Source organism: Athene noctua, chromosome 1 (assembly GCF_965140245.1).
Source record: "Athene noctua chromosome 1, bAthNoc1.hap1.1, whole genome shotgun sequence".
Classification (NCBI taxonomy): Eukaryota; Metazoa; Chordata; class Aves; order Strigiformes; family Strigidae; genus Athene; species Athene noctua.
In genome coordinates, this window is record NC_134037.1 from 83,167,016 (window position 1) to 83,187,930 (window position 20,915).

Sequence of the window (20,915 nt, forward strand, 5' to 3'; positions counted from 1 at the left end):
TGTCACATTACAGACTTCACTCAACAGGCAAAACTGGCACAAGTAAATAGAATTTGCTGTAAGAAAGCAAGCTTCTTTATTTGGTGCTAGATACAGGCATTAAATGAAATAGTGTATGCCAACAGACTCATTAAAAGGTAAGACATAGGCTTTAATAAGACATTTAAATCTTTTAAAGGTCTGAATAGCTAAAGCTCCACATCCAATAAATCCTAGGATCTAGATACCTGGTATTATTTCATGTAAAACTCCAAGCCCTCTTGCTTTGGTAAAGTAAGAATTTTACACTAAAACCATACATAATTGAACCTATTTATCACTTACTGTTTAGGTGAGCTAGGTTTGGTTTGCTGTATGAACTATAAAGCTAAAGCTTAAAATCTACTCCAGGGATGTTATTGGCATGATATTTATTTTTAGAAATAAAAAACTCAGAGGAAAAATAGTAAACAATATAGCTTGCACTGGTGAGAGCTATTGCTTCCAACAGTATTTCCCTCAGGAGTTGGCATTTTAGAAAGTTTCTTTTTAAAATGTGAGATATGCAGCATAAAAGGTTGCAATACTACAAAATGTGCACATTAATCTGGTCAAAAGACATGTCAAAACTCATTATAATGACACTATTCTTTCCTTCCAGGTAGGAAGGGGACAGCTTAAGACACTTGGTTACAGAAAGAAAAAAACCTGTGCTTACTGCTTCTTAACCACAGACACTTGACCAAAACAATTATAAGAATGAAGTATACAAAAGAGGCCAGTCTTGTACATAAAGGGAAAAGGACAGGAAGAAGTGTAAGAAAATCCCTGCCAACCCCTAAAATTTCTATTTAAAAGCAACAGGAAAAAAAATAACAGTCCCTACTCCTTTCAACTGCTACTATAATAATGGAAAGAAGTTTTGATCCACCAGCCAACACCACTTCAACCATTGTAACAGTGACAGGAGAGAGACCTTTACCTTTGCTTGTGCTATGTCCCAGCTGGTAAGTGCATGCTCAGCTTTCACTTTTGTTCATGTACCAAGAAACCTGATTAGACTGTGGTAAGGGCAGGAATAGACTCCCCAATACCTCATCTTTTCAGAGCATTCCACAATTTGTTTGGGGTTTCAGAACCAACACCCTCCCTTCTCCAGTTCCAGCAGAAACATGACACATTCCAGTTAATAATACACCATTTGGACATGTTATGGAGAACAACTACATCCACCATCTCATTCAGAGGACTTGCTTCTGGTAATTGCTTCCAGTACTCAGGACTGGAAGCCAAGATAAACTGAGTGAGGATTAAGGCAGGTAAGTTTCTTTGGAGTTCTTGGATGTTCTGGTAAATGAAGAGTTAAGCAGCTTCAAAAATACTTTACTCTTACCAGGAAGAGTATACTCCTTGGAAATAATTGTTATCAGTTAAGTAACAAATTCAGTCCTAAATATAACAAGATACATAGGAGAGAGATGGAAAAGGCTTTGGACCCAACAGCCTTCTTAAAACTAAACTAAGGCTTTTTAAAGTATGAAGCAAACTTAATTCCTTTTAATTCAGAGATGACCTAAGGTGTATAGTTTTCAGATAAGCATCCATTTGAACCAAAAATGTCAGCACAAAGGGAATAGTTTTAAACACATTTCAAATTTCATGAAAGATGGTATACCTCTGTGTAGCACTCTTGCTTTGCTCTTGTGCATTAACTGCCCTTTAAATTACAGCATCAGTTCAGTTTTCTGGTTTCATTTTTAAACATGCATTAGACAACCCTTAAATAGAAAAGACTCATGATATAGAAAACAAAACATGTTGGACCTTAGAATTTTAATACTGGGTTCTGATCAAATTAATTATTTTGTGTTAATTTGTGCTTTCAAGGAGACGTTCCATTTCTAGTTATAGAAGTAACCAAGTAAAAATGTCACTACTGATTTCCTTCAAGTGAAATTTCCTGCAAGTGAAATTGCCCCCTGATTTAGTTGAATTCAGCTACCTACAGAAACACAAGCTTAGTGCTGCAGCTCCTTATGTGGCAAAACAAAAGCCACAGATCTCTTACCTGATCGGCTGTCATGGCACACTAAAATACTTATGGTTTGGTCCTCCCTCTTGGACTCTCCACTAATCTCCTGTCTCTAGCTGAGGAACGAGGACAGGATTCCTAATCTCTTGCCCCATGCCTCGTCCCCACAATAAAAAGAGGGCAGGAAAGAAAGTCTGAATTGTGTGTTTCCACATAAAAAAAAAAAAAAAAAAAAGAGATCAGTACCAAGGCTGAAATTCCCCTTGCTGAGTTTCACAGGAAGAATGAACTATATAAGTAGTATGCTTATGTTTCTCCTTCAATCACATGAGTCTCTTGGGGGCAACGTGGACAACTTTACATATAGTTCACTCTCATGAAGTTCAAAGGTAGAGCTCCAGCAAGACAGACTGTAAGTTCCTAATTTTAAAATGCAAGTTCTTAATTGTACTTTATGAATATTTAAGAGAACAAAATTGGTATTTTAATTTTCATACATTCAGGATACTTCAGAACCACCCATCTGGGTTTCTCAGCAGGTACGCTTCAACAGAGATCGTTTCCACAGCTGATTGATTGCTCTGTTTGTGGCAGGAGGTTAGGAGAGCTCCTACTGTGATAATTCTCCATAAGCCCCTGCCCTAGAATTACAACACACATAGAAGATGCACAGTTCTGTTCACATAAACATTTCACTTTCATGATGCCAGTGCTATACAAAACATCAGGACCAAGAAAAAAATCCAAGACAGTCAACAGCCACTTGACAGACTTAAAAGTATTTCTTCTAAAGTTTTGAAGTTTGGTAAAAGAGCTTCAGAAGTTATTTAAGAATTGTGATAAAATAGGATATGTGAACATCAATAAAAATTACTTTTCCAACTTGACATACTAGTAAACATCAGTATGGGCCCTAACCATATGTTGAGAATCAGTCATGTCAACAGCCCGTTAGAATGTGGCAAACTAAGTAGGAAAAAATAAAACAACCACCACTCACTGACAGTGCCAGTGGTTTTATAATTCAGCTCATAAATATAAACTATTGTGCAACAAACAAACATGACAAAGCCTACCTCTGTTAAATTTGTTTATATGATAAAAAAATAAAATATTAAACTGCTTGTAGTGCAACATTCTATCAGCATACATAAGTATACCATGCTTTGTAAATTTACTGTTACATTATTTACAGTATATAGCAATGCTTTAAACTAGGCAAAAGAACAAAAATAGGGAATGGAAAATGTTTACATACAGGTATGAGTCTTAACACTGTCCACCAAATTATTGAGTTCACTTTGCAGACTTGTGTGTCATGTGAACATTCCTGCCCCACACCACAGCGGCCACCTTTCTGTCAGTGTTCTTCTCTGTTTGTAGATAGCGGAAAAATGTTTTTTAAAACTGCATAGCCTTCAAGCTTTTCTGTTTCTCCAAACACCGTTTGCAAGGACAGCTGTAAAATACACAAGAACTCCATCAATTATCTACATCCGATCAATCTGAAAACTCAACTCCTGAAATAATATCAGTAAATACTCACTCCTGCAGAGCTATACCAAAGCTGAACTTAATTAACGCCCTTTCCAGCAGCCTCTTAGTTGAAAGATATTTTATAGGAGGAAAGTAAGGGAGGACAGCAGTTCAAGGATTCCTATCCATTATTTAAAATTCTGAGTTTTAACTGAGACCTAAGCTCCCACAATACAGAACAAAATATGTGAACAGAGATTTGTGTGCTGCCTTATTTAACGTTCTGTAAAGCTTCTGCTGGTGTACACCACTCAAACTGATAAAGAATACGCTAAAAGTGATGCAGCAACTATGCCTGCAGTATTTGTTTAATTTGATATCACTGTCCTCATATTAGTAAAATAAAGGATTAATTATATCAGAATAATTAACTACACAGGGAGAAAGGACTGTCCTATGAGCCACTTACTGCAAGGAGTTAGGCAAAATCCATTAACTATTGAGAGGTGTCTTAAGGACAACTGTTTATAAGAAAGACTAACCACCAAGCTATTCTTATGAGTAGGTTTTGTGACTTTACCACTGCTAAAGGGAAAAATATGTTCCTCACTTTCTCTGAAGAATGTCTTTGGAAAACTTTCAGAAGACTGCACACCCATGCCATAGGCTGCAACAGCCGTAGACAAGCTACTTTAGATGACAACACTGCTCAAGCAACAAATACTGTAATTCTCTTGTTTACATTTCTGCTCATAGCAGACAGGAATCAGAATGACTTCAGGTTGCTTTTATGTAGGAAAAAGAAAAGCCAGTTGAAGTTTAAAATCCATTATTACCTTTAATTTTTAAATCTCAATATTTAAATTTCATATTTTCAGAAAAGACTATATAATAGCTTTGGACAAGATCCTGCACCATATATTTTGTGAATTCTCATTTCTAGTAATATTTGTCCACGATACAACAGAAATTATTCACCTTCTCTACAGTGCATTAGGTAACTATTAGGGCTATAATGCATTTCAGGAACACAGAATGTTAAAACGTTTTCTACGGTGTTACTCAGAGTAAGCAAAGATCTAGACATAGCTCAGTAAGAGCACTAGTCTTGCTTTAGTGGGCAGATAGTAGCAGAAAAATCAAAGTATAAAAAAATAATCCTTTCTACTGTGAATTATTTCACTAGATTGTGTTACTTTACAGGCTAACTAAAAAAGCCAAGCACTTGATACAGCACATATATGAGATAAGGTAATTTACCCAACACCTGAGATTTTTGTAATCTTACCTTTTGTATCTAAAGCAAGTATTTGGGATTTTCTGTTTTGTTTCTTTAACACCCACATTCTTGAGCACTTTGTGCTTGTGCTCTACGTGGTGATCTCAGCTGTCTCAAGGCAGCATCTCCATATTGAATACCTGAACCCATTCTTTCTGGATCCAATTCTCCTGATGAGAAATACAGTGGTCACAAGATGATGGATCACATACAAATAATACATTCCAATTTAACTGACAACATTAGATAAAAATGCATTCTGCTCTAGTTATGGAGAGATTTGTTGTAATTCTGTTTACTTTTAGGCGATTCCAAATCTGTATCATTTCCTCCTGTAATTTCAACCATGTGTCCTTAACCATAATTGGAATAATGTCCCCAGGGAGGTGGTGAATTCCCCAACACTGGGCACTGTTAAGATTCAGCTGGACAGAGTGCTGGGCCATCTTGTCTAGACTGTGCTTTTGCCAGGAAAGGTTGGACCAGGTGATCCTTAAGGTCCCTTCCAACCTGGTGTTCTATGATTCTATCATAATGATAAAGCAGTTTGTCTCCGAGTTAAGATGCAATAATAAATGTATGTGCACTAACTTCTTCTAACAAATGAAATGTCCAAAATGTTTTCTGCAAACACTGTTAAAAACCACCTGCTTTCAGAGACTAATATGGAAATAAAGTAGTACTGCAGACACCAAGCCAAACAAAACTGATCAATCTGACAGTAAGATTCCATAAAGCACTGGCCCCAGAGAAAATGATCTCAGCCTTCTCTACTTCTGGTATCCATTTCTGCCTACTCCATATCTTACATTTTCAGAAATGTTCTTAGTGCTGTATGGTGGACTGTCCAAGATTAGAAACATATAGTCTAAAAAAAAAAAAAACAAAAACCCAACAACAACAAAACCAAAGCAAAGAATCCCTCTGAATAACTGACATCACATATTCAGGTTCACTGCACACACGTGAACCCTTTCTAAGTTAGCAGACGACACCACGTTGAGGGGACCAGTTGATAGCTCAAGGGTAGGGCTGCCACTCAGAAAAGACCCTGGCTGAGCTAGAGGAACAGGCCAGCAGAAACCTCATGAAATTCAGCAACTACACTTGCAGAGCTCTGCACCTGTGATGGAACAAGCCCAAGCACTGGGGAGTGACCAGGTAGATAGCAGCAATGGGTTAGCACTGGCACGCATTGCCCAGAAGGGCTGTGGAATCTCCATTCCTGGAGCATCTCAAAATGTGCCTCAACAAACCCAGGCAACTTGCTCTCTCTTTGAACATTCTTTAAACAGGAGGCTGGACTAGAGCCCTCCACAGGTTCTTTCCGGTCTCAGTTTCTCCATGTTTCAATGCATGTGTGCTGGCACAAAAAAAACATGAGAAGCATTCAGAAAACAGGACTTACTTTTGTTGTGGTAATGCCTCTTTAAATCAATCTTGGAACTACTGTACCATGAGAAACTAGCTATACTTTGCTTTTTTGTTTGTTTGTTTTTTGTTTAAAAATGAAAGCTGCTGTTTGGCAGTGATTTGATGCAGAAATCAGGAAATTCCTATGAAAATACCATATTCTTTTCATCTAAGAATATGTGTTTGGCATTCAAAATATGTAATTGGAGTCTGACACAGACTTTTCAATATTGCCAATACTTAAAACTTTGAATGACACCTAACACTTAAGAGCCTGTCCCTGATAGAAATCTGCCCACTTGCACTGAGAAGCTTCTGGTATATTTCTAAATCTGCAAAAGTAAAAATGGTTTCAACCAAGAGGGAAGAAGGTCACTTCTGAGGAACACAGTTGCTAGGAAACATCCCTGAAATTTTCAGTATTACTGTTCAGATTCTCTTGACTGTATTTCCTGCTACATGTGAGAAGCAGAATTAAAAGTTATGCCTGCCCTGATACTAGGTTTTTATTCTGCATTGCTAAAACTGTCTAATGTCAGGCTTGATGTTTGTAGGGACATAGCAAGCCACAGACTGCACAGCCTACACTCAGAGCTGACTTTAAGGTAAACACTGTGTAAAAAAAATCCATAATTCACACCACCCCCTCTTTTAGATATACATTTCTATTAAAACATATGGGAAGCAGCTATAAACCAAATGTGTTAACAATGAGATTTTGGTTCTTTGGGTTAATTCTATTAGACAACTTTGAATGACAGTATTTCCACATGTACTTGCAGTTTTCAGGGGAAAAGAGACATTGAAAGAATATAAATCTCAATTTACCTGATTCAATTTTATTGAGTATTTTTCTTGCACACTGTACAAAGGCCTCTTCAACATTTTCCCCTGTTAGTGCACTTGTTTCCAAGAACATCAGCTCTGCATTTGACACCAGAAAAACAATCTCAAAACAAGTCTAGAAGATCTGATTCAAAGCATGAAAGCTAGGAACAATAAATTTAAATTTTTTTAAAAACTATTGTAAAATAGTACGGTCCGGAAAAAATAGCTTTTGACAGCAAAACCACAAAAAACTCCCTCTGAAATTTATACATAAACCCTAAAAAGTTAGAATCCAAAGATAACAACCTGGGCTGTACATGCAAAATAGCAAATGAAACCAAAGAACTTAATATAATTTCACATTAATAGAAATTTATATGCAAAAAGACAGCCAGTAGCCACAGTTAATAGAAAAGGCTATACATAATTGATTTATAAAAGAAAAAAAACCATATTTTACTGATGGCAGGACTGCAGCACAGAAGCTCAGACCGAGACTGGCTTTAGCTGTCACAGAAATGTGTCCTCAGGCTGGAAGTTCTGAACACTACAGACCAGGTAATAGTCCTCTGAGATCCATGAACTCAGTTTCCCATGAGTGAAACTCATTGCTTCCAGCTGCAGCACACTCCATCCAACCTCGTCTATGATCTACAGAATTTGTAAGATGCTGAAAACTAGGAAATTGTGCTCTTTATTTTCTCCTCAGCCCTCTGGAGGCAAGGCAATACCTGAAGTTGTACTACATTCCCCAGGGAATCTATATCCACATAGAAGCTTTTCTCTGAGTACCAGCTGTGACTGGAAGAATCACTGGTAATGAGACCTAAATAGTACATGTAGTTTTTCACTGCAGGCACTGTTCTTTCTCTATGCCTCATGTACTGACAGAACTCCCTCTTCTGCAGGTATTTGACAAGGTACAGTGGGCAAAGTACTCCCTAACTGCATAAAAATTAAATCAAGTATTAAGCATCTTTGAATGCTACATGAAGATTTTGTGCAACTTACCATTTTCTTGTGCAAACCGGGATGCTTCTAAAAAAGTAACTTCACGATCAGCATCAAGATCCTTTTTGTTTCCACATAGTATTATCACAATATTTTGACTCGCTAACATTCTAGCATCCGTCAACCAATTAGTAAGCGCATTGTAGGTTTCCCGGCTATGTAGAAAATGACATCCTTTATTAGAATATACCCATTTCTCTTGAACAGATCACTGAACTAAAACTCAGCAGACAAATCTGTATTTGTGGCAAGCCACAAATCGCTGCTAGTCACGCAAGTCACGCAAGTCACCATACCTCAATATGCCAGCCATGAACTGGGAAGAATATCAAGTTCTTTCATGAAACTATTAAAAAGCTTAAAGTTTTTTAAAAGCAAATTAAATCAGCCACAATATATAAATACATACCATGCTAAAATACCCTGTTAATGTGAAAAGTTAAAATTTTAAGCACTAATCTAGTTTCAGCCTTTCATGCATGAAATTTTGGGATAACCTACTGTTTAACATGGAATTCAAGCGATACTGAAGTTTCAGGTGGGACTGTATGAATTTACTACACTTGTGTAGAATTGTGTGCCTGAATTTTCACTTTTGTGCCAAGACCAATAATATCACAGGCAGTTCCGCTGCACACACCATTAGTCCTTGTAGTGGTGGTCAGAGATAAAGCCTTCAAGCAGTAAGACTGACAGATGAGTCCAACTGACATTAAGCACAAAACACAGATTTCAAAGACTGCTCAGAGGAGAACAGTCTGCTCACAGGACAAAAAGCAACAGATCGAGTCAATCATTATTAACCAACACAAAACTTATCTAACAAGTATCAGTCAATGGTGGCCAGGAAAAAGTGTGGGAATGTGTATGGTAAGGTATTCTATTAGCTGCCTATAATATTAAAATATTAAAAGATGCAAAGATAAACAGAATTTTGGGCTACAGTTAAGGAACATGTAGGTAGAGCCAGCTTCTCCAGAGGATGACATGTTATACCAGCATACTAACATGCAGTTTCCACAAATAGGGATGTACCACCTTGGTTAGTCTGCTCTTAGTTACTGTTGCAAGGCTTCCTGAGCCAGTGATTGCATGTAGCCCACCACGATTAGACCAGCTGATGGTGGGCCAATTCCCATGTATGTGTCTTAAACAGTTCGAGACTGTTTAAATTTACGACATTCACAACAGCTCATGTATACAAGTTCCAAAACTTAAATATGCACTAAACCAGAAGTACTTTTTATATTTGTTTTCTTTCCTTCCTGCCCATTCTCTGTTTGATTCTTCCCCAGGTACCTAAGCCTCTTTCTGCATTAATTGTATCTGTAGTCTATAAGCAAAAGAGTTGCTAGTTTCCTTACCTGGTTATATCATAGACAAGCAAAGCACCTGCAGCTCCTCTATAGTAACTCCTTGTTACAGACCTGAAATAGAATTACAGATGTACACTTCTGTAGTATCTTCATTGTTTCAAATCTGGGTTAATATAGTGTAATCTATATTATGAAACAGAATATTCATTTACATATTTAAAATGTGGGGTTTAGATAACATTATCAGCTATACAGCAAAAGAATATTTACAACTAGACTTTTGATGAAGCACTTTCATGAAATGTAGCTGTACAGGGATTCTCAAAGTCCATTATGACCTGCATACTGCTGAAGCTACACATATTATCATACTATATGGCCTGATACAGAACTGGAAGCTGATGGTGGTATCTGTGGTATGAAAAGAACATAATTAATTTATGTTTGAACTCTCAGCAGTGAGGAGAGAATGAGCAAAGTAGCTGTAATTGAACAATTTAAGACTCCTTAAGTTCAAGAGAAGGAGGCAAGGAAAGCAAAACAAAGCATCCTTCAAAAGGCAGGGAAAAAAGCAAAAAAACCTGCTAAGTATTCAGAGGTGTGATCAGCCTTAAAAAGAAAAGAAAAAGATTATAAAAAACAACAGGAAAAAAAGGACCCGCAAGTCTGTGAACACTTTGAACTTTAAAGAGCAGGATTTGCACAAGCCTCTGAAAGTAGAGAGCCTCTAAGTTCCTCAGAATCCCAGGATATCTGGCCAACACACTGAAGAGATCTCATTAATGGAGACACACAATTTCCCTGACCAAGAAACTATGCCTACTTATAAGCAGGGATAAATAATACCCAACAAGCACAGCAACAATTTAAAAACAAATACTTAATAAAATTATTTAAAAGGGTACCTGAATCTCTCTTGTCCTGCTGTATCCCATATCTGCAATTTTACATATTTACCACCAACATTTATGATTTTTGAACCAAATTCCACTCCTATAGTATGATTCGAGTCGTCTTTGACTACAAAAACCAAATAAAACCAGACTTATAGATCGAATAATTAATTTTTACATAATCCAATTTAAGTATAATCAAAACTCCTCAGCATTCGAATTACAAACTACTTCCTGAACCATCAAATTCAGTGCCACTCATAAGTCTACTGCAACTATGTAGAAATAAATATTCTTACAATTTTTGAACAGCTTATTCCATTCAAAATAATTACTACAAAGGCCTGCCTTAACCAAATCATTCCCAGTTCACATTAATAAACAGCAAGATAACTTTTGTACATTTTTTTTTCCAACTGTGTTTTCTAATACTTCAATGAAATTTAAAATTAAAATTAATGGAAAAGCAGAACACAAGAAGACAGTCTTGCCCATAAATAAGCAAGAGCTACTTCTTTAAAGGATGAAGTTAAGATACTTGCTCTATGTACACTGTTGATAACACAGATTCTCAGCAACATGCAACTGCCCATACTAGAAGCAAGGTCATGGTTCAAGTTCAGTCATAAAACCATGCCATGTTCCTTAGTGATTACACATTCTTATCCTAGAGCTATTACTCAGGAGATAAGGTGAATTACCATTTGATTGAGAAAGATGTCACCTTAGATTTACAAATGTTTCTAAATGCATATTATTTTTGTTTAATCATGAAACTAAATGCACTACTCAACAGGAAATTTTCTATCATCTGTTCATCTCTAAATAACATTTCCAGTGGAGTCTCTACCAGTATTTATCATAGAACACAGTCCTTAAAGAACAAAGAATGTCTATTTATTTAGCTTTCTAAATCTGCTCAAGCAATTCAACTTTTCTTTCATCTGCTCAGTATTTTTTCTAAAAGATCCAAGTCTCTGCTGTATGTCTTCGGGAAGTTTATAGCTGCAAGATATAAGTCTCACAAAAAGTAAGTTTATATTTTCATCAACATCCTGCTATATTTATTTGAGAGTAACAGAGAATACTACTCAATATCAGGCTTTTGATTAGAGGCAAACAGTGAACAATAAAGATTTACAGCATGGTTCTGAACATAATTTTCAGTCAAAATCATCATCTATACAAATAAGAGTATTACAGGAACTTTCATACAAAGAAGAGATACTCATGTAGGCAGAGCCTTTGTCTGTGGCACAAAGCAATGGAGAATTCTTACTGTGCTCACATATACTTACATTTCTTTTCAATAAATTGGTGTAGTAAACAGGATTTTCCAGTTCCAGCATTTCCTATGACCAAGAACTTAAACAGGAAATCTGAAGATTGAAAGACAAAAAATAAAGCTAAATTTTAGTACGCAGTCACATTTCTGTCACAAGACCAAGTACACAAGCCAGCTGCTCTCTAGTAGCCATTATTTCAAAGAGAAGGGAATAGATGACAAAATTAACAGAATAATAATAAATCTGAAGAATAACCCAGTGTATTCAACAGTAATGTTACAAAGAGCTAAGAAAGCTACTTGGTATGGAGATACAAGAATGACGAGATGGAAACAGCTGAATTTGAATTCAGTTAAATTAGACTGAATTACAGGTATATGGTTGACTTGTATTTCAGCAACCAGTTTTAAGGGTATGTAAGCTACTGATTATAGTCAGTACAAATGCCCTAAATAATGACGATGTCCCTTAAAAATCTGGTTTTGTACTTTTAAAACTTTTGTATTTTTTTTATTTTCATCACATAATTTGAACTTCTCTATATTAACTGCTTAATACTCCTTCATTTTAATACTTGTAAAGCTGAAACAACTTCAATATATTTCTACAGAATTTATGGGAAAGAAGTGATTTTTATCCTGGGATGGCTGCTTTCACAATTCCTCCGCATGGTAAATTACGATATAGGTACTTCTGGTACTTTACCTATTTATGAGCCATTTATATCAGTAACACATGTATTCAAGATTTATGGTCCATTTGCCTTGTTTTAACAGTTGCATATAGTGCTTTAATACTACCTCGCCAGCTCTGCTTTCAGTTTGGCTGAAGACTGAGGAAAGCTTCCTCATCTTACCACTCTCAAACATATACACTGATAAACTGTCATTAGAAAGCTTACAATTGCTTCCCCCAATAGACAGCCACTAAGGCAACCTTAACAGTTCCTGCAAGATTCAGTACTTATTTTTCTACCAGCAGCAGGTTTTTTTACGTCATTTTTACAACTTTACTGCACAGTTTCTCTTATAAACATAGCAGGTCTCCAGAAGACATCAGGTAAGCATGCAAAGAAAAGGATCAAGTTTGCAATATCAACAAAAATAAAAACATAACATGAATTTAATTAACAGTGTTCAGAGGGTTACACAGATATTGGCCCAGGGGATGTCAGAATAAACCTGTTAGGCTATCCTAAGCAAGTCAAAGCAATGATACATTACCCTACCAGAACCCTGTTTGAGTCTTTAGTTTCACAGATTGAATTTAACATGCGCACAAATCTACGTGCTCATTCCATGTCATGCAGCAATTGTTATTTGTTATGGTACATTATAAACACCCCTGAGCAATGGTAAAAGCAACAAGCAAGTTTCTCATATGGTAAGAAAACTCCCACTGTTGAAAATTCAATAGCAAAACAGAGGGCTAGGAGTCCTGGGAATGTTGTCTTTACTTGCCTTCCAAATATTATTCCTATTTAAAATGAGGTGGTGTTTTACCAAGGATTTTTGCCTTTTTTTTTTTTTTTTTTTTTTTACATTTTACCTTCACATGATTTGTCTCGTTTCAAATGTTGTAACAGGCTTGATATAAATTCTATATTCTACCCTTCTAAGAATTGCTGATTCTTGCTCACAAATATGACCACTTACATGCTCAAGACATTCTGTTCCAAACTCCTCTCATTCTTCACGCCCCCACCCAGCTGCTCATGCTTTCTGGATGAAAAAAATAGTTACAAAAAGGATTTTGATTCAGGTCATGAAATCGTGTGTTATCTCCTGTAAAGAAGTGTCCTTCGTGTCATCTCAACTGCAAAACACGCTGAAGCTGAGAACGCTTCATTCTATCAAATCTTCACTGTTAGTATGAAATGTAGATATCATATAGCCCCAAAGTGTTAGGTTAAGAAAATATTAATCTCTGAAAGAATGCCAAGTTTCTCTTTTTATGGACCAAATATCACTAGTTAGCTGCCTTGTGTACCTTTTGTATATTTAAACTACTGTGGGTGTGTGTAATCTCACTGGTTTTACCACTTTCAGAGAGTTCCTCAAAATGGGAGATGTTCTGAGACAGTCAGGATTAAAATAATCTGTTTCTGGTCTCTACAGTTTTTCCAAAAATAAATTCAAAATCCAGCTAAAACTGGTTCTCCTAAGTATCTGGTGAATGCTGTTTGTCAGATTTTTTTGTTAAAAACAATTCAAGTCCACCTTCCTTTTTTCCACGGAACATTATCAACAGTAGTATAACAGCTACTGTCAAACTAAACCAGGAAAAGATTAAAACCAAAACTTTACTCCTACACTAATTTGCCCTGTGATTGTAAGCACTGGTTGTTAAATATGGTTCACAAAGCCAAACTTGCACAATCCACAAACCCAGGCTGAACAACAAATTTTAACACGCTGCTCTGTTCTGCACAGGCAGGCCACAGGCCAGCAAGAAACTGAGACAGCAGTGTCACTGGCAGGGACTGATCTGGAATAGCTTCAGCACGCAGTGTATTTTTCCTGAGGTGTTTTAAGTCGAGGTGCTTCATCTTTTGCTCTGTAAGCAAGAGTGATATTCAGGGATTTTATATTCATGTCTTTAAGCTAATAAAGCATTCTAGCAGCAGTTTATAATACGACTCCCAATTCCTATCAAGATTCTGTTGTGCCAGACAACTTCAAAAGGGAATCTCTCATACAAATAAATCACTTAAACGCCAATTCAGTACCTGCTTACTTAGTAGACAAAAAGTGTATTTCCTTCCGGCAAAATAGCAAACAGATTTTCTAAGGAGAAACTTGGAACTGCAGTTACTTGCAGACTGTAAGCAAGTGAACTGGAAATGCGGTTTATTCTAGCACATAATGGAAATACAAAAATCTTGTAATAAAAAATAAAACTTTTCTGCACCAAGGAAGGCAACAATGTTTCCAGACACAGGCAGACTTGTGGAGTAAATGACACTTTAAAGTTACATACACAAATGCAACTGTGCTTCAATCAGTTTACACTCCAATTTAACGTAAATTGTCCAACGCAGCAAATGGTTTTGAGAGTTATGTTTACACAAGCACTGGATAACATGTTTCAGGAAATGGGGAATACTCTACACATTTAATCCACTGCCAGGGAAGACAGAAAAAGAATTTGCCAATACCCAAAGTCACAAATATCCAATTTAATAAGTTTTTAAGTTCACAGTCTAGCACATTAATGAGTAAGGTAATAGTAGGTAAGAACAGGGAGAACATTTTTCATTTTATTATTCTGGAACTTCTTGCTTATAATGTTATTCTGTATGATAATGGGAACCGCATCAATCACATTTTTTATAACTTTTTTAACTGCTTGATTTAGGACACGAAATATCTTTTCTTTGAACTGTACAGATGCGTCTAAAAATTTAGCACAGTTCAGAAATACAAAAACTGAATGACACTGGACAGATAGCTTCTCTTAACCCAGCTGTAACATCAATGTGCACTCTCACACTCAGGAAAAACTTTTATCTATTCATTCTTTGCAATTTCAACAAAGGCAGCTCATGTTCCAGTGTTTGCTTTACTGCTTAATTGCTCTAACTTTTCCTTTTGGTGTCCTCTTCCCAGAGGAGTTAAGTCACTTCACAGCTTGCTCTTTTTTTCTTCCTGCGATTGACAAAGCAGCTCTGAGCTCCAACATTCCAGATAGCTGCCAAGGCTGTCACCCTAGAAGTTTTTCTTTTGAATTCTGCTGTTCCTCCTTCATGAAAAAGCTGAAAAGCAACACCATTCAGATGTTGCAAATGCTTCCTACCATGCTGACTACTGAAAAGGTCTAGAAAAGTTGAAGTACTTTGCCTGTAAATAAGATCATCATTATACAGAAAGGATTTAGGACAAAAACTGAACTCTGTGTCAGAAGGAAAGTGGGTTACAAGACATACACTAGAGAAACCATAAAGGGATAATAAAATAGCATAGCACGGCTGTTTAAGGAAATAAGGCAATATAAAGAATCAACTTACTCCCCTTTGTGAGCTACATGCATCACCTGATCCCAAACTGGGTAGAGGGTACAGTGAACAAAACTTTTTTTCTAGTATAGGTGAAAAGGAGTAAAACTGTGGCTCTCAAAGATGCACCAGCAGCTAAACTGGGGGGGTGGGGGGGGTGTTTGAGGAGGAAGAGGGTGAGCTGAGGGGAAAGGAGAAGGGAAACGATTGTGGGCTTTGACTCAAGAACCAGCAAAAACAGATGGTTGATGTGGAAACCACCCCCAGACAGACAGCCACCTTCTCTAACTGAAGTTTACTCCAGCAGAAGGAATAAATAGCAGCTTCTAAGCTACTGCAGCTTAGTCTTTAAAGGTAATGAGAAATAAATTGTTTCTTGTATGCTTGCTAATACAGAAGGGGGGGAGGGCAGGGGGGAAGACCAAATTAAATCCTCAATCTCAATTCGGTCTTCTTCCAATTCCTGGATAAAGAGTAGAATTTACATTCACTACTGGTCTTTGGAAACCCTGTCATTCACACCATGAAAAGAGTCTTCTGGTAGTTAGACACCTATTTTGCAGAAGTCTGCATAAGGAAACAGTGCTCTGAAGCATTCCTACTGGCATATGCTGCCTCTAAACGAGAGAAAAGAGGAGCTATTCTCCCTTCTCATTCCTTTCTCTAGCAATAAGAGTTAACAAGATAAACAGGTAGAACAGATAAACCTGGTTCTATTCCAATCTGCATAATGAATGCTTGAAAGAGGGAAGATCTGCAAAGATCTTACAAGCAAAAGGGCTATGCCCTCTAAGCAATAAAATCAGATTTGAAATAACTGAGGGCCAGGGTGATAAATGCAGAGACCATCAGATAAGGGAGGCGGGCGGGAGGCAGGGAATGTGCAAATAAGGATGAATCAAGTTGTCCAGACCAAAAAGGAATATTTTTACACAGACTGAAAGACTATACATTCTCTGACAACGACAGAGATTAATAAATTTATGTGACCAGACTGGGAGTAGTAGATACTGATGAAGAAACACAGGGAAGTAAGTACTAAAGAGATTTGACTACAATCACATACTTACATATCACATTTACTCAAAGGTAGTACAAGCTTTCTTCTAGCCTCCTATGATTTAAAATCCAAAGGTTGCTTTGCATTTATCTATTAAGGGTAAGCTATTTTTATGGCAGTCTATATTTACCATAACACAAAACCACATACATTTTGCACTTGAAAGCAGGAGAAAGCATGAATGCATTGTTGCATGGTAACTATCTACAGAGAAGCCACTACATCTCAGAAAACTTGAGTTAAAATAATTTTCCTATGAGAGATGTGTTTCCAGTTACAAGACAAACTTTTTGAACAATGACCGTCCTCTCCCAAAAGCAGCAGTAAAATGTTCTTTCTAAACCTACGTCTCAAAATTCATGCAGTTGTCTTGTATTCATGTTGTTTTCACTTTAGTTTTGGCACTTTAAAAGAAATAAATTGATCACATAGGAACGGGATAAACAGATTAGAAAGCTAAGAACAGAAGATATACAACTGATGAAACAGATCTACAGGAGAGAAAACATAGACTGCAAACAAAGAATTTAGTGCCAAGACTGTGAGAGGCTACAGACCTTGGTTTGAAAAGAGGGAAGAAACAAGAACCACAGTAAGGGACAGAAATAGTTGGGAAAACTGGATGAACAGAAAAGCTTCAAAGACAGAATCTGATACAAAGAACTCAAGGGTGGAAAAAAAAGCAAAACAGGAAGAGTCATATGGTGGATAATTAAGTATAATAGGCAGAAAGGACAGACAAGAAGAAAGGCTATTTCTCACAGATTGAGAAAAATACAGAAAAAATATCCCCCATTCAAAGGGTAGAGAAGTTGAAACTTCACAGCAAAATTAAAGTCATATAAAAGACAGCAAAATGACATTGAAAAAAAAACCCAAACCACATTCCTGAGCCTATCTGTATGGGACAAAAAGCTTGAGGTTACATAATTAGAATGGGTCATAATCCATGATAAAAATCCATGACAAAAAAAAAACCAAAACGCAATTCATGAATAAGCATCTGCAAGGGCAGAATCTACAGGGATTCCAGCACTGAGGTGTTACAGTGACCACTGATCTGTCACCAGGGGGAAACGGTCCTAACACTTCTATCATCCCTGAAGATCCCTATAACAGCTGGTCAGAAACAAACCACTCTTTGTTAGGACTGTGAGTACATTAAATCCCAGAGAGTTCATTGAGCACAGAAGATCCACTATTTTATCATATCATGCTGTTTACTTTGAACTGTCAATTGGGCTGCTACATAGGCAGACAGGACACCGCAAAACTAGATACTGATTATTGTTATGATCAGAAATCGTATAGCTGTTGTTAAATTTTATGTTATAACTTAGTTTTTATTCTATCTACTCTAAACCTTGACACTTTCAATCATTCTAGCTCAGAATTTCTGTAGCTTATGTATGAATAGAACAAACATTGAAACTCAGAAGAGAAATACACCAAACAAGAATTAAACAAACAAAAGGGACAACTCATAACTCCAATTTTATGGGCTTACTTTCTAGGACACCAAAACAATCAGAACAGCTACACTGGGCTTACAATCACTATTTTGCATCACTGAAACAATGCAAAAAATGTTGAAATGTACTTGTTTAAGATACAATAATCTATTCAGCTTGCTTACTACTACAGCATAAAAAGAGGAGCACCGCTGAAATTCTCTCCGTCATCTCTGATTGTCTACCAACACCTTTGCTTAAAGGCCACCAATCCCACTGTAAGCACCACCAAAGTGATCCCAGTTCTTGATCACAAGTTCAGAGCACGAAGAATTAGTTCAAACTCAAATCTAGATCTACAAAGCACACATCTCTGGTTTCTACATATATTTATATGTTTCAAGAAAGTATGGAAAAAATAAGCAGGATCTTAACATCCTAATATTTGCACTTCAAGGGCTGCCCCACGCTCTTGCCTCACTTGCCCCTTAATTCTGTGCATCTGCTGTACACAGGAGCACTGAGCAGTGTGGACAAAACATCTTAAGCACGGATGATGAGGGTATTGAAAATAAACTGACTTGCAGAGCGGAAACAATCGTGTCAGCCTACTAGTAAAGAACTCCTGATGGCCACGCCAGCCTCCCTCACAGTTAGCATAGCAGTTGTGTCCAATTTGGCTTTAATTATCCAAACTATTCCTTGTTTTCAAGGCTCTACTCTAAAAGCAAGTGGCTGCAAGCCCAGCTTTGAGGTCTGAACAACTACTGAAGATGTTGCAACAGACAGAGCTAGAAAATGACAAGTGAAAGGGTTTATCACAGTATTCAATTCTGGCCTTACTCTCCAACAACCTATCACATAGACTTTGATTATGTTTACATCTATGATGGCATCTTTATACTGCAAAATCTTACAGAACTGTATGTTATGGAAAGGGGAGAAAACCCAAATTGTTTCAAGAAGCGCTGTTTCGAGCAAAGTTACAAAGAAGATAATTGAATACTATTCCATTGCTTCTCATCTCCTCCACCTAGCCAGCAATACTAGCTCTGCTTGCCTTTTTGACTCCTCACTTCTCTTTGATGCTTCCTGTAAAGCACTGACACACCCTGTCAGCACCTGCACTCCAACTTACTCCTTCGGATGTTTTTCTACCAGTAGTAATTAGACACCCATGCCAACATAGGGACGTATGAACATATTCACGGAGCTTTTTCCTCTAAGTCTCTCTCGCAATCAGTTCTTACTGATTAAGACAACAGGACCCAACTTGACCCTCAAAAAAGCACAATCTCCAGTCAACGAAACGTGCAGCTTCTCCCGAAGGACGTGCACTGCAACTTTCCTTCTGAATTCAGTTAACCGTAACGAGCAGCGTCTAAGTTCCCTCGCCTAGATTTCACCTACGTTTCGAGCCGCCACCTCCACGGCACGGAGGGTAACTGAACGCCGGCTGTGCCGCCAGCCCAGGCAGCGAAGGGAGGGGCAGGGCGCTGCGGTGCTCACGCGAACAGGCAGAAACACCCGCCCGGGCCCGGAGAACCGCCACCGCCGGCAGCTGCGCCCCTCCCGCCCCAGCGGCTCGGCCCCGGCGCCGCCGCCCCGCTGCCCAGGAGGCGACCGCCCGGCCGCGGGCCCTGCTCCCCGGGAGGGGAGGAGGAAGAGGAGGATCCCCCCAGCCCGCCCCGCCCCCGGTTCCTACCGTAGGTCTCAGACATGGCAGTCTGCGACATTTCGGGGGGCGGTGAGCACCACCCCCGCTCCCCTCCCCGCCTCCTTCCCTGCCCGGGGATGGTGCTGACGGCCGGAGGCTCGCGGGCCGGCCGGGAAGCGGACAAGCCACCGGCGCGCCGGCCCGCCTCAGCCCCACCACCCGCCGCCGCAGCTGCGCACGCGCGCCCGGGCCGCCTCGCCCTCCGCCGCCGCCGGGAGGGGAGGGGGCGCGCGAGCCCCGCCTCTCCGCGCAGGCGCGGCGCCCTCGCGGCCGGCGGCCCCGCCTCCGCCCGGGGCCCGTCACCAAAACAAGGCGCACGTGCGGGGCGGCGCCGCCGGCGCGGACCACGTGACGCCCCCCCGGGCTGCGGCGGGAGCGGCCTGCGAGGGGCCTGCGAGGGGCCTGCGAGGGGCCTGCGAGGGGCCTGCGAGGGGCCTGCGAGGGGCCTGCGAGGGGCCTGCGAGGGGCCGGGGGGCCGCGGCGGGAGCGTCCGTGTTGGCACGCCCCTCGCCGGCCAAGCGCGCCCCGTGCCGCCGCGCTGCGGGCGGCGGCAGCCGCGGACGGTGTTCGTGTGAAGAAGAAGTTCCCCTCCGCTCCTCCTGGTAAACGCAGCAGCTGGGGAGGCTGCAGCGGGGAGCGCGGTGCTCCCGCCCAGGCAGGAAGAGTCCCTCAGTTCGGGCACATTTTAATTGTCTCGAATCCGAGCTGATTTCGGTTGACTTCCCTGCTAGTGAGCACGAAAACTTTTCCCTGGTGCAGAACCTCCTTGTAACAGTCCCTCCTGTAAACTCTATCCCGCTGTTCAGCTTTAGTCATAAAATGCCTACCCCAGATTCTCTGAAATACCATCCAACACCCTCCACCAACTGCCAGCATTTCAGCCAAAGACCGAGCCTTTCGCTGCAAATCTGTTGGAGGGACATGGTATATATATAAGCTAACAGGCAGGGATTCGGGGTGTTTTTTGCAGAGCTCCCAATTTCACCGGCGCTTTTCTCACCTCCAAAATAAACTTCAGGGAAAGGCAGGTTGTTGACTTCCTAGGTGCAATAGCACCTCATTTACATTATTCTTTATTTAATTTGTTATTAACTCCCCTGTGAGCCTGGTTAGTCTGGCATCAAGGGGCACTAAGACTCCACCACAAAAGCCTGTCCATCTTTTCCCTCCCCAGACAGTA

The 20,915-nt window shown here is 39.3% G+C and overlaps 1 protein-coding gene across 2 annotated transcripts; it reads right to left on the reverse strand.

The window, feature by feature from the left end:
- Positions 1-3,011: 3,011 nt before the first annotated feature.
- Positions 3,012-19,924, reverse strand: RAB4A (RAB4A, member RAS oncogene family). Of its 2 annotated transcripts, none has more exons than XM_074896729.1 (8): positions 19,724-19,924; positions 11,526-11,606; positions 10,240-10,354; positions 9,383-9,445; positions 8,019-8,173; positions 7,008-7,103; positions 4,776-4,936; positions 3,012-3,470 (listed from the first exon to the last, which is right to left on the reverse strand). In XM_074896729.1, the coding sequence occupies exons 1-7, from the start codon at positions 19,752-19,754 to the stop codon at positions 4,821-4,823; spliced, it is 657 nt and encodes a 218-aa protein (XP_074752830.1). In that variant the 5' UTR covers positions 19,755-19,924; the 3' UTR covers positions 3,012-3,470; positions 4,776-4,820. The 2 variants fall into 2 exon arrangements, with proteins under 2 accessions (XP_074752830.1, XP_074752831.1); XM_074896730.1 differs by lacking the exon at positions 10,240-10,354 and adding an exon at positions 13,169-13,234.
- Between the last annotated feature and the right edge of the window lie 991 nt (positions 19,925-20,915).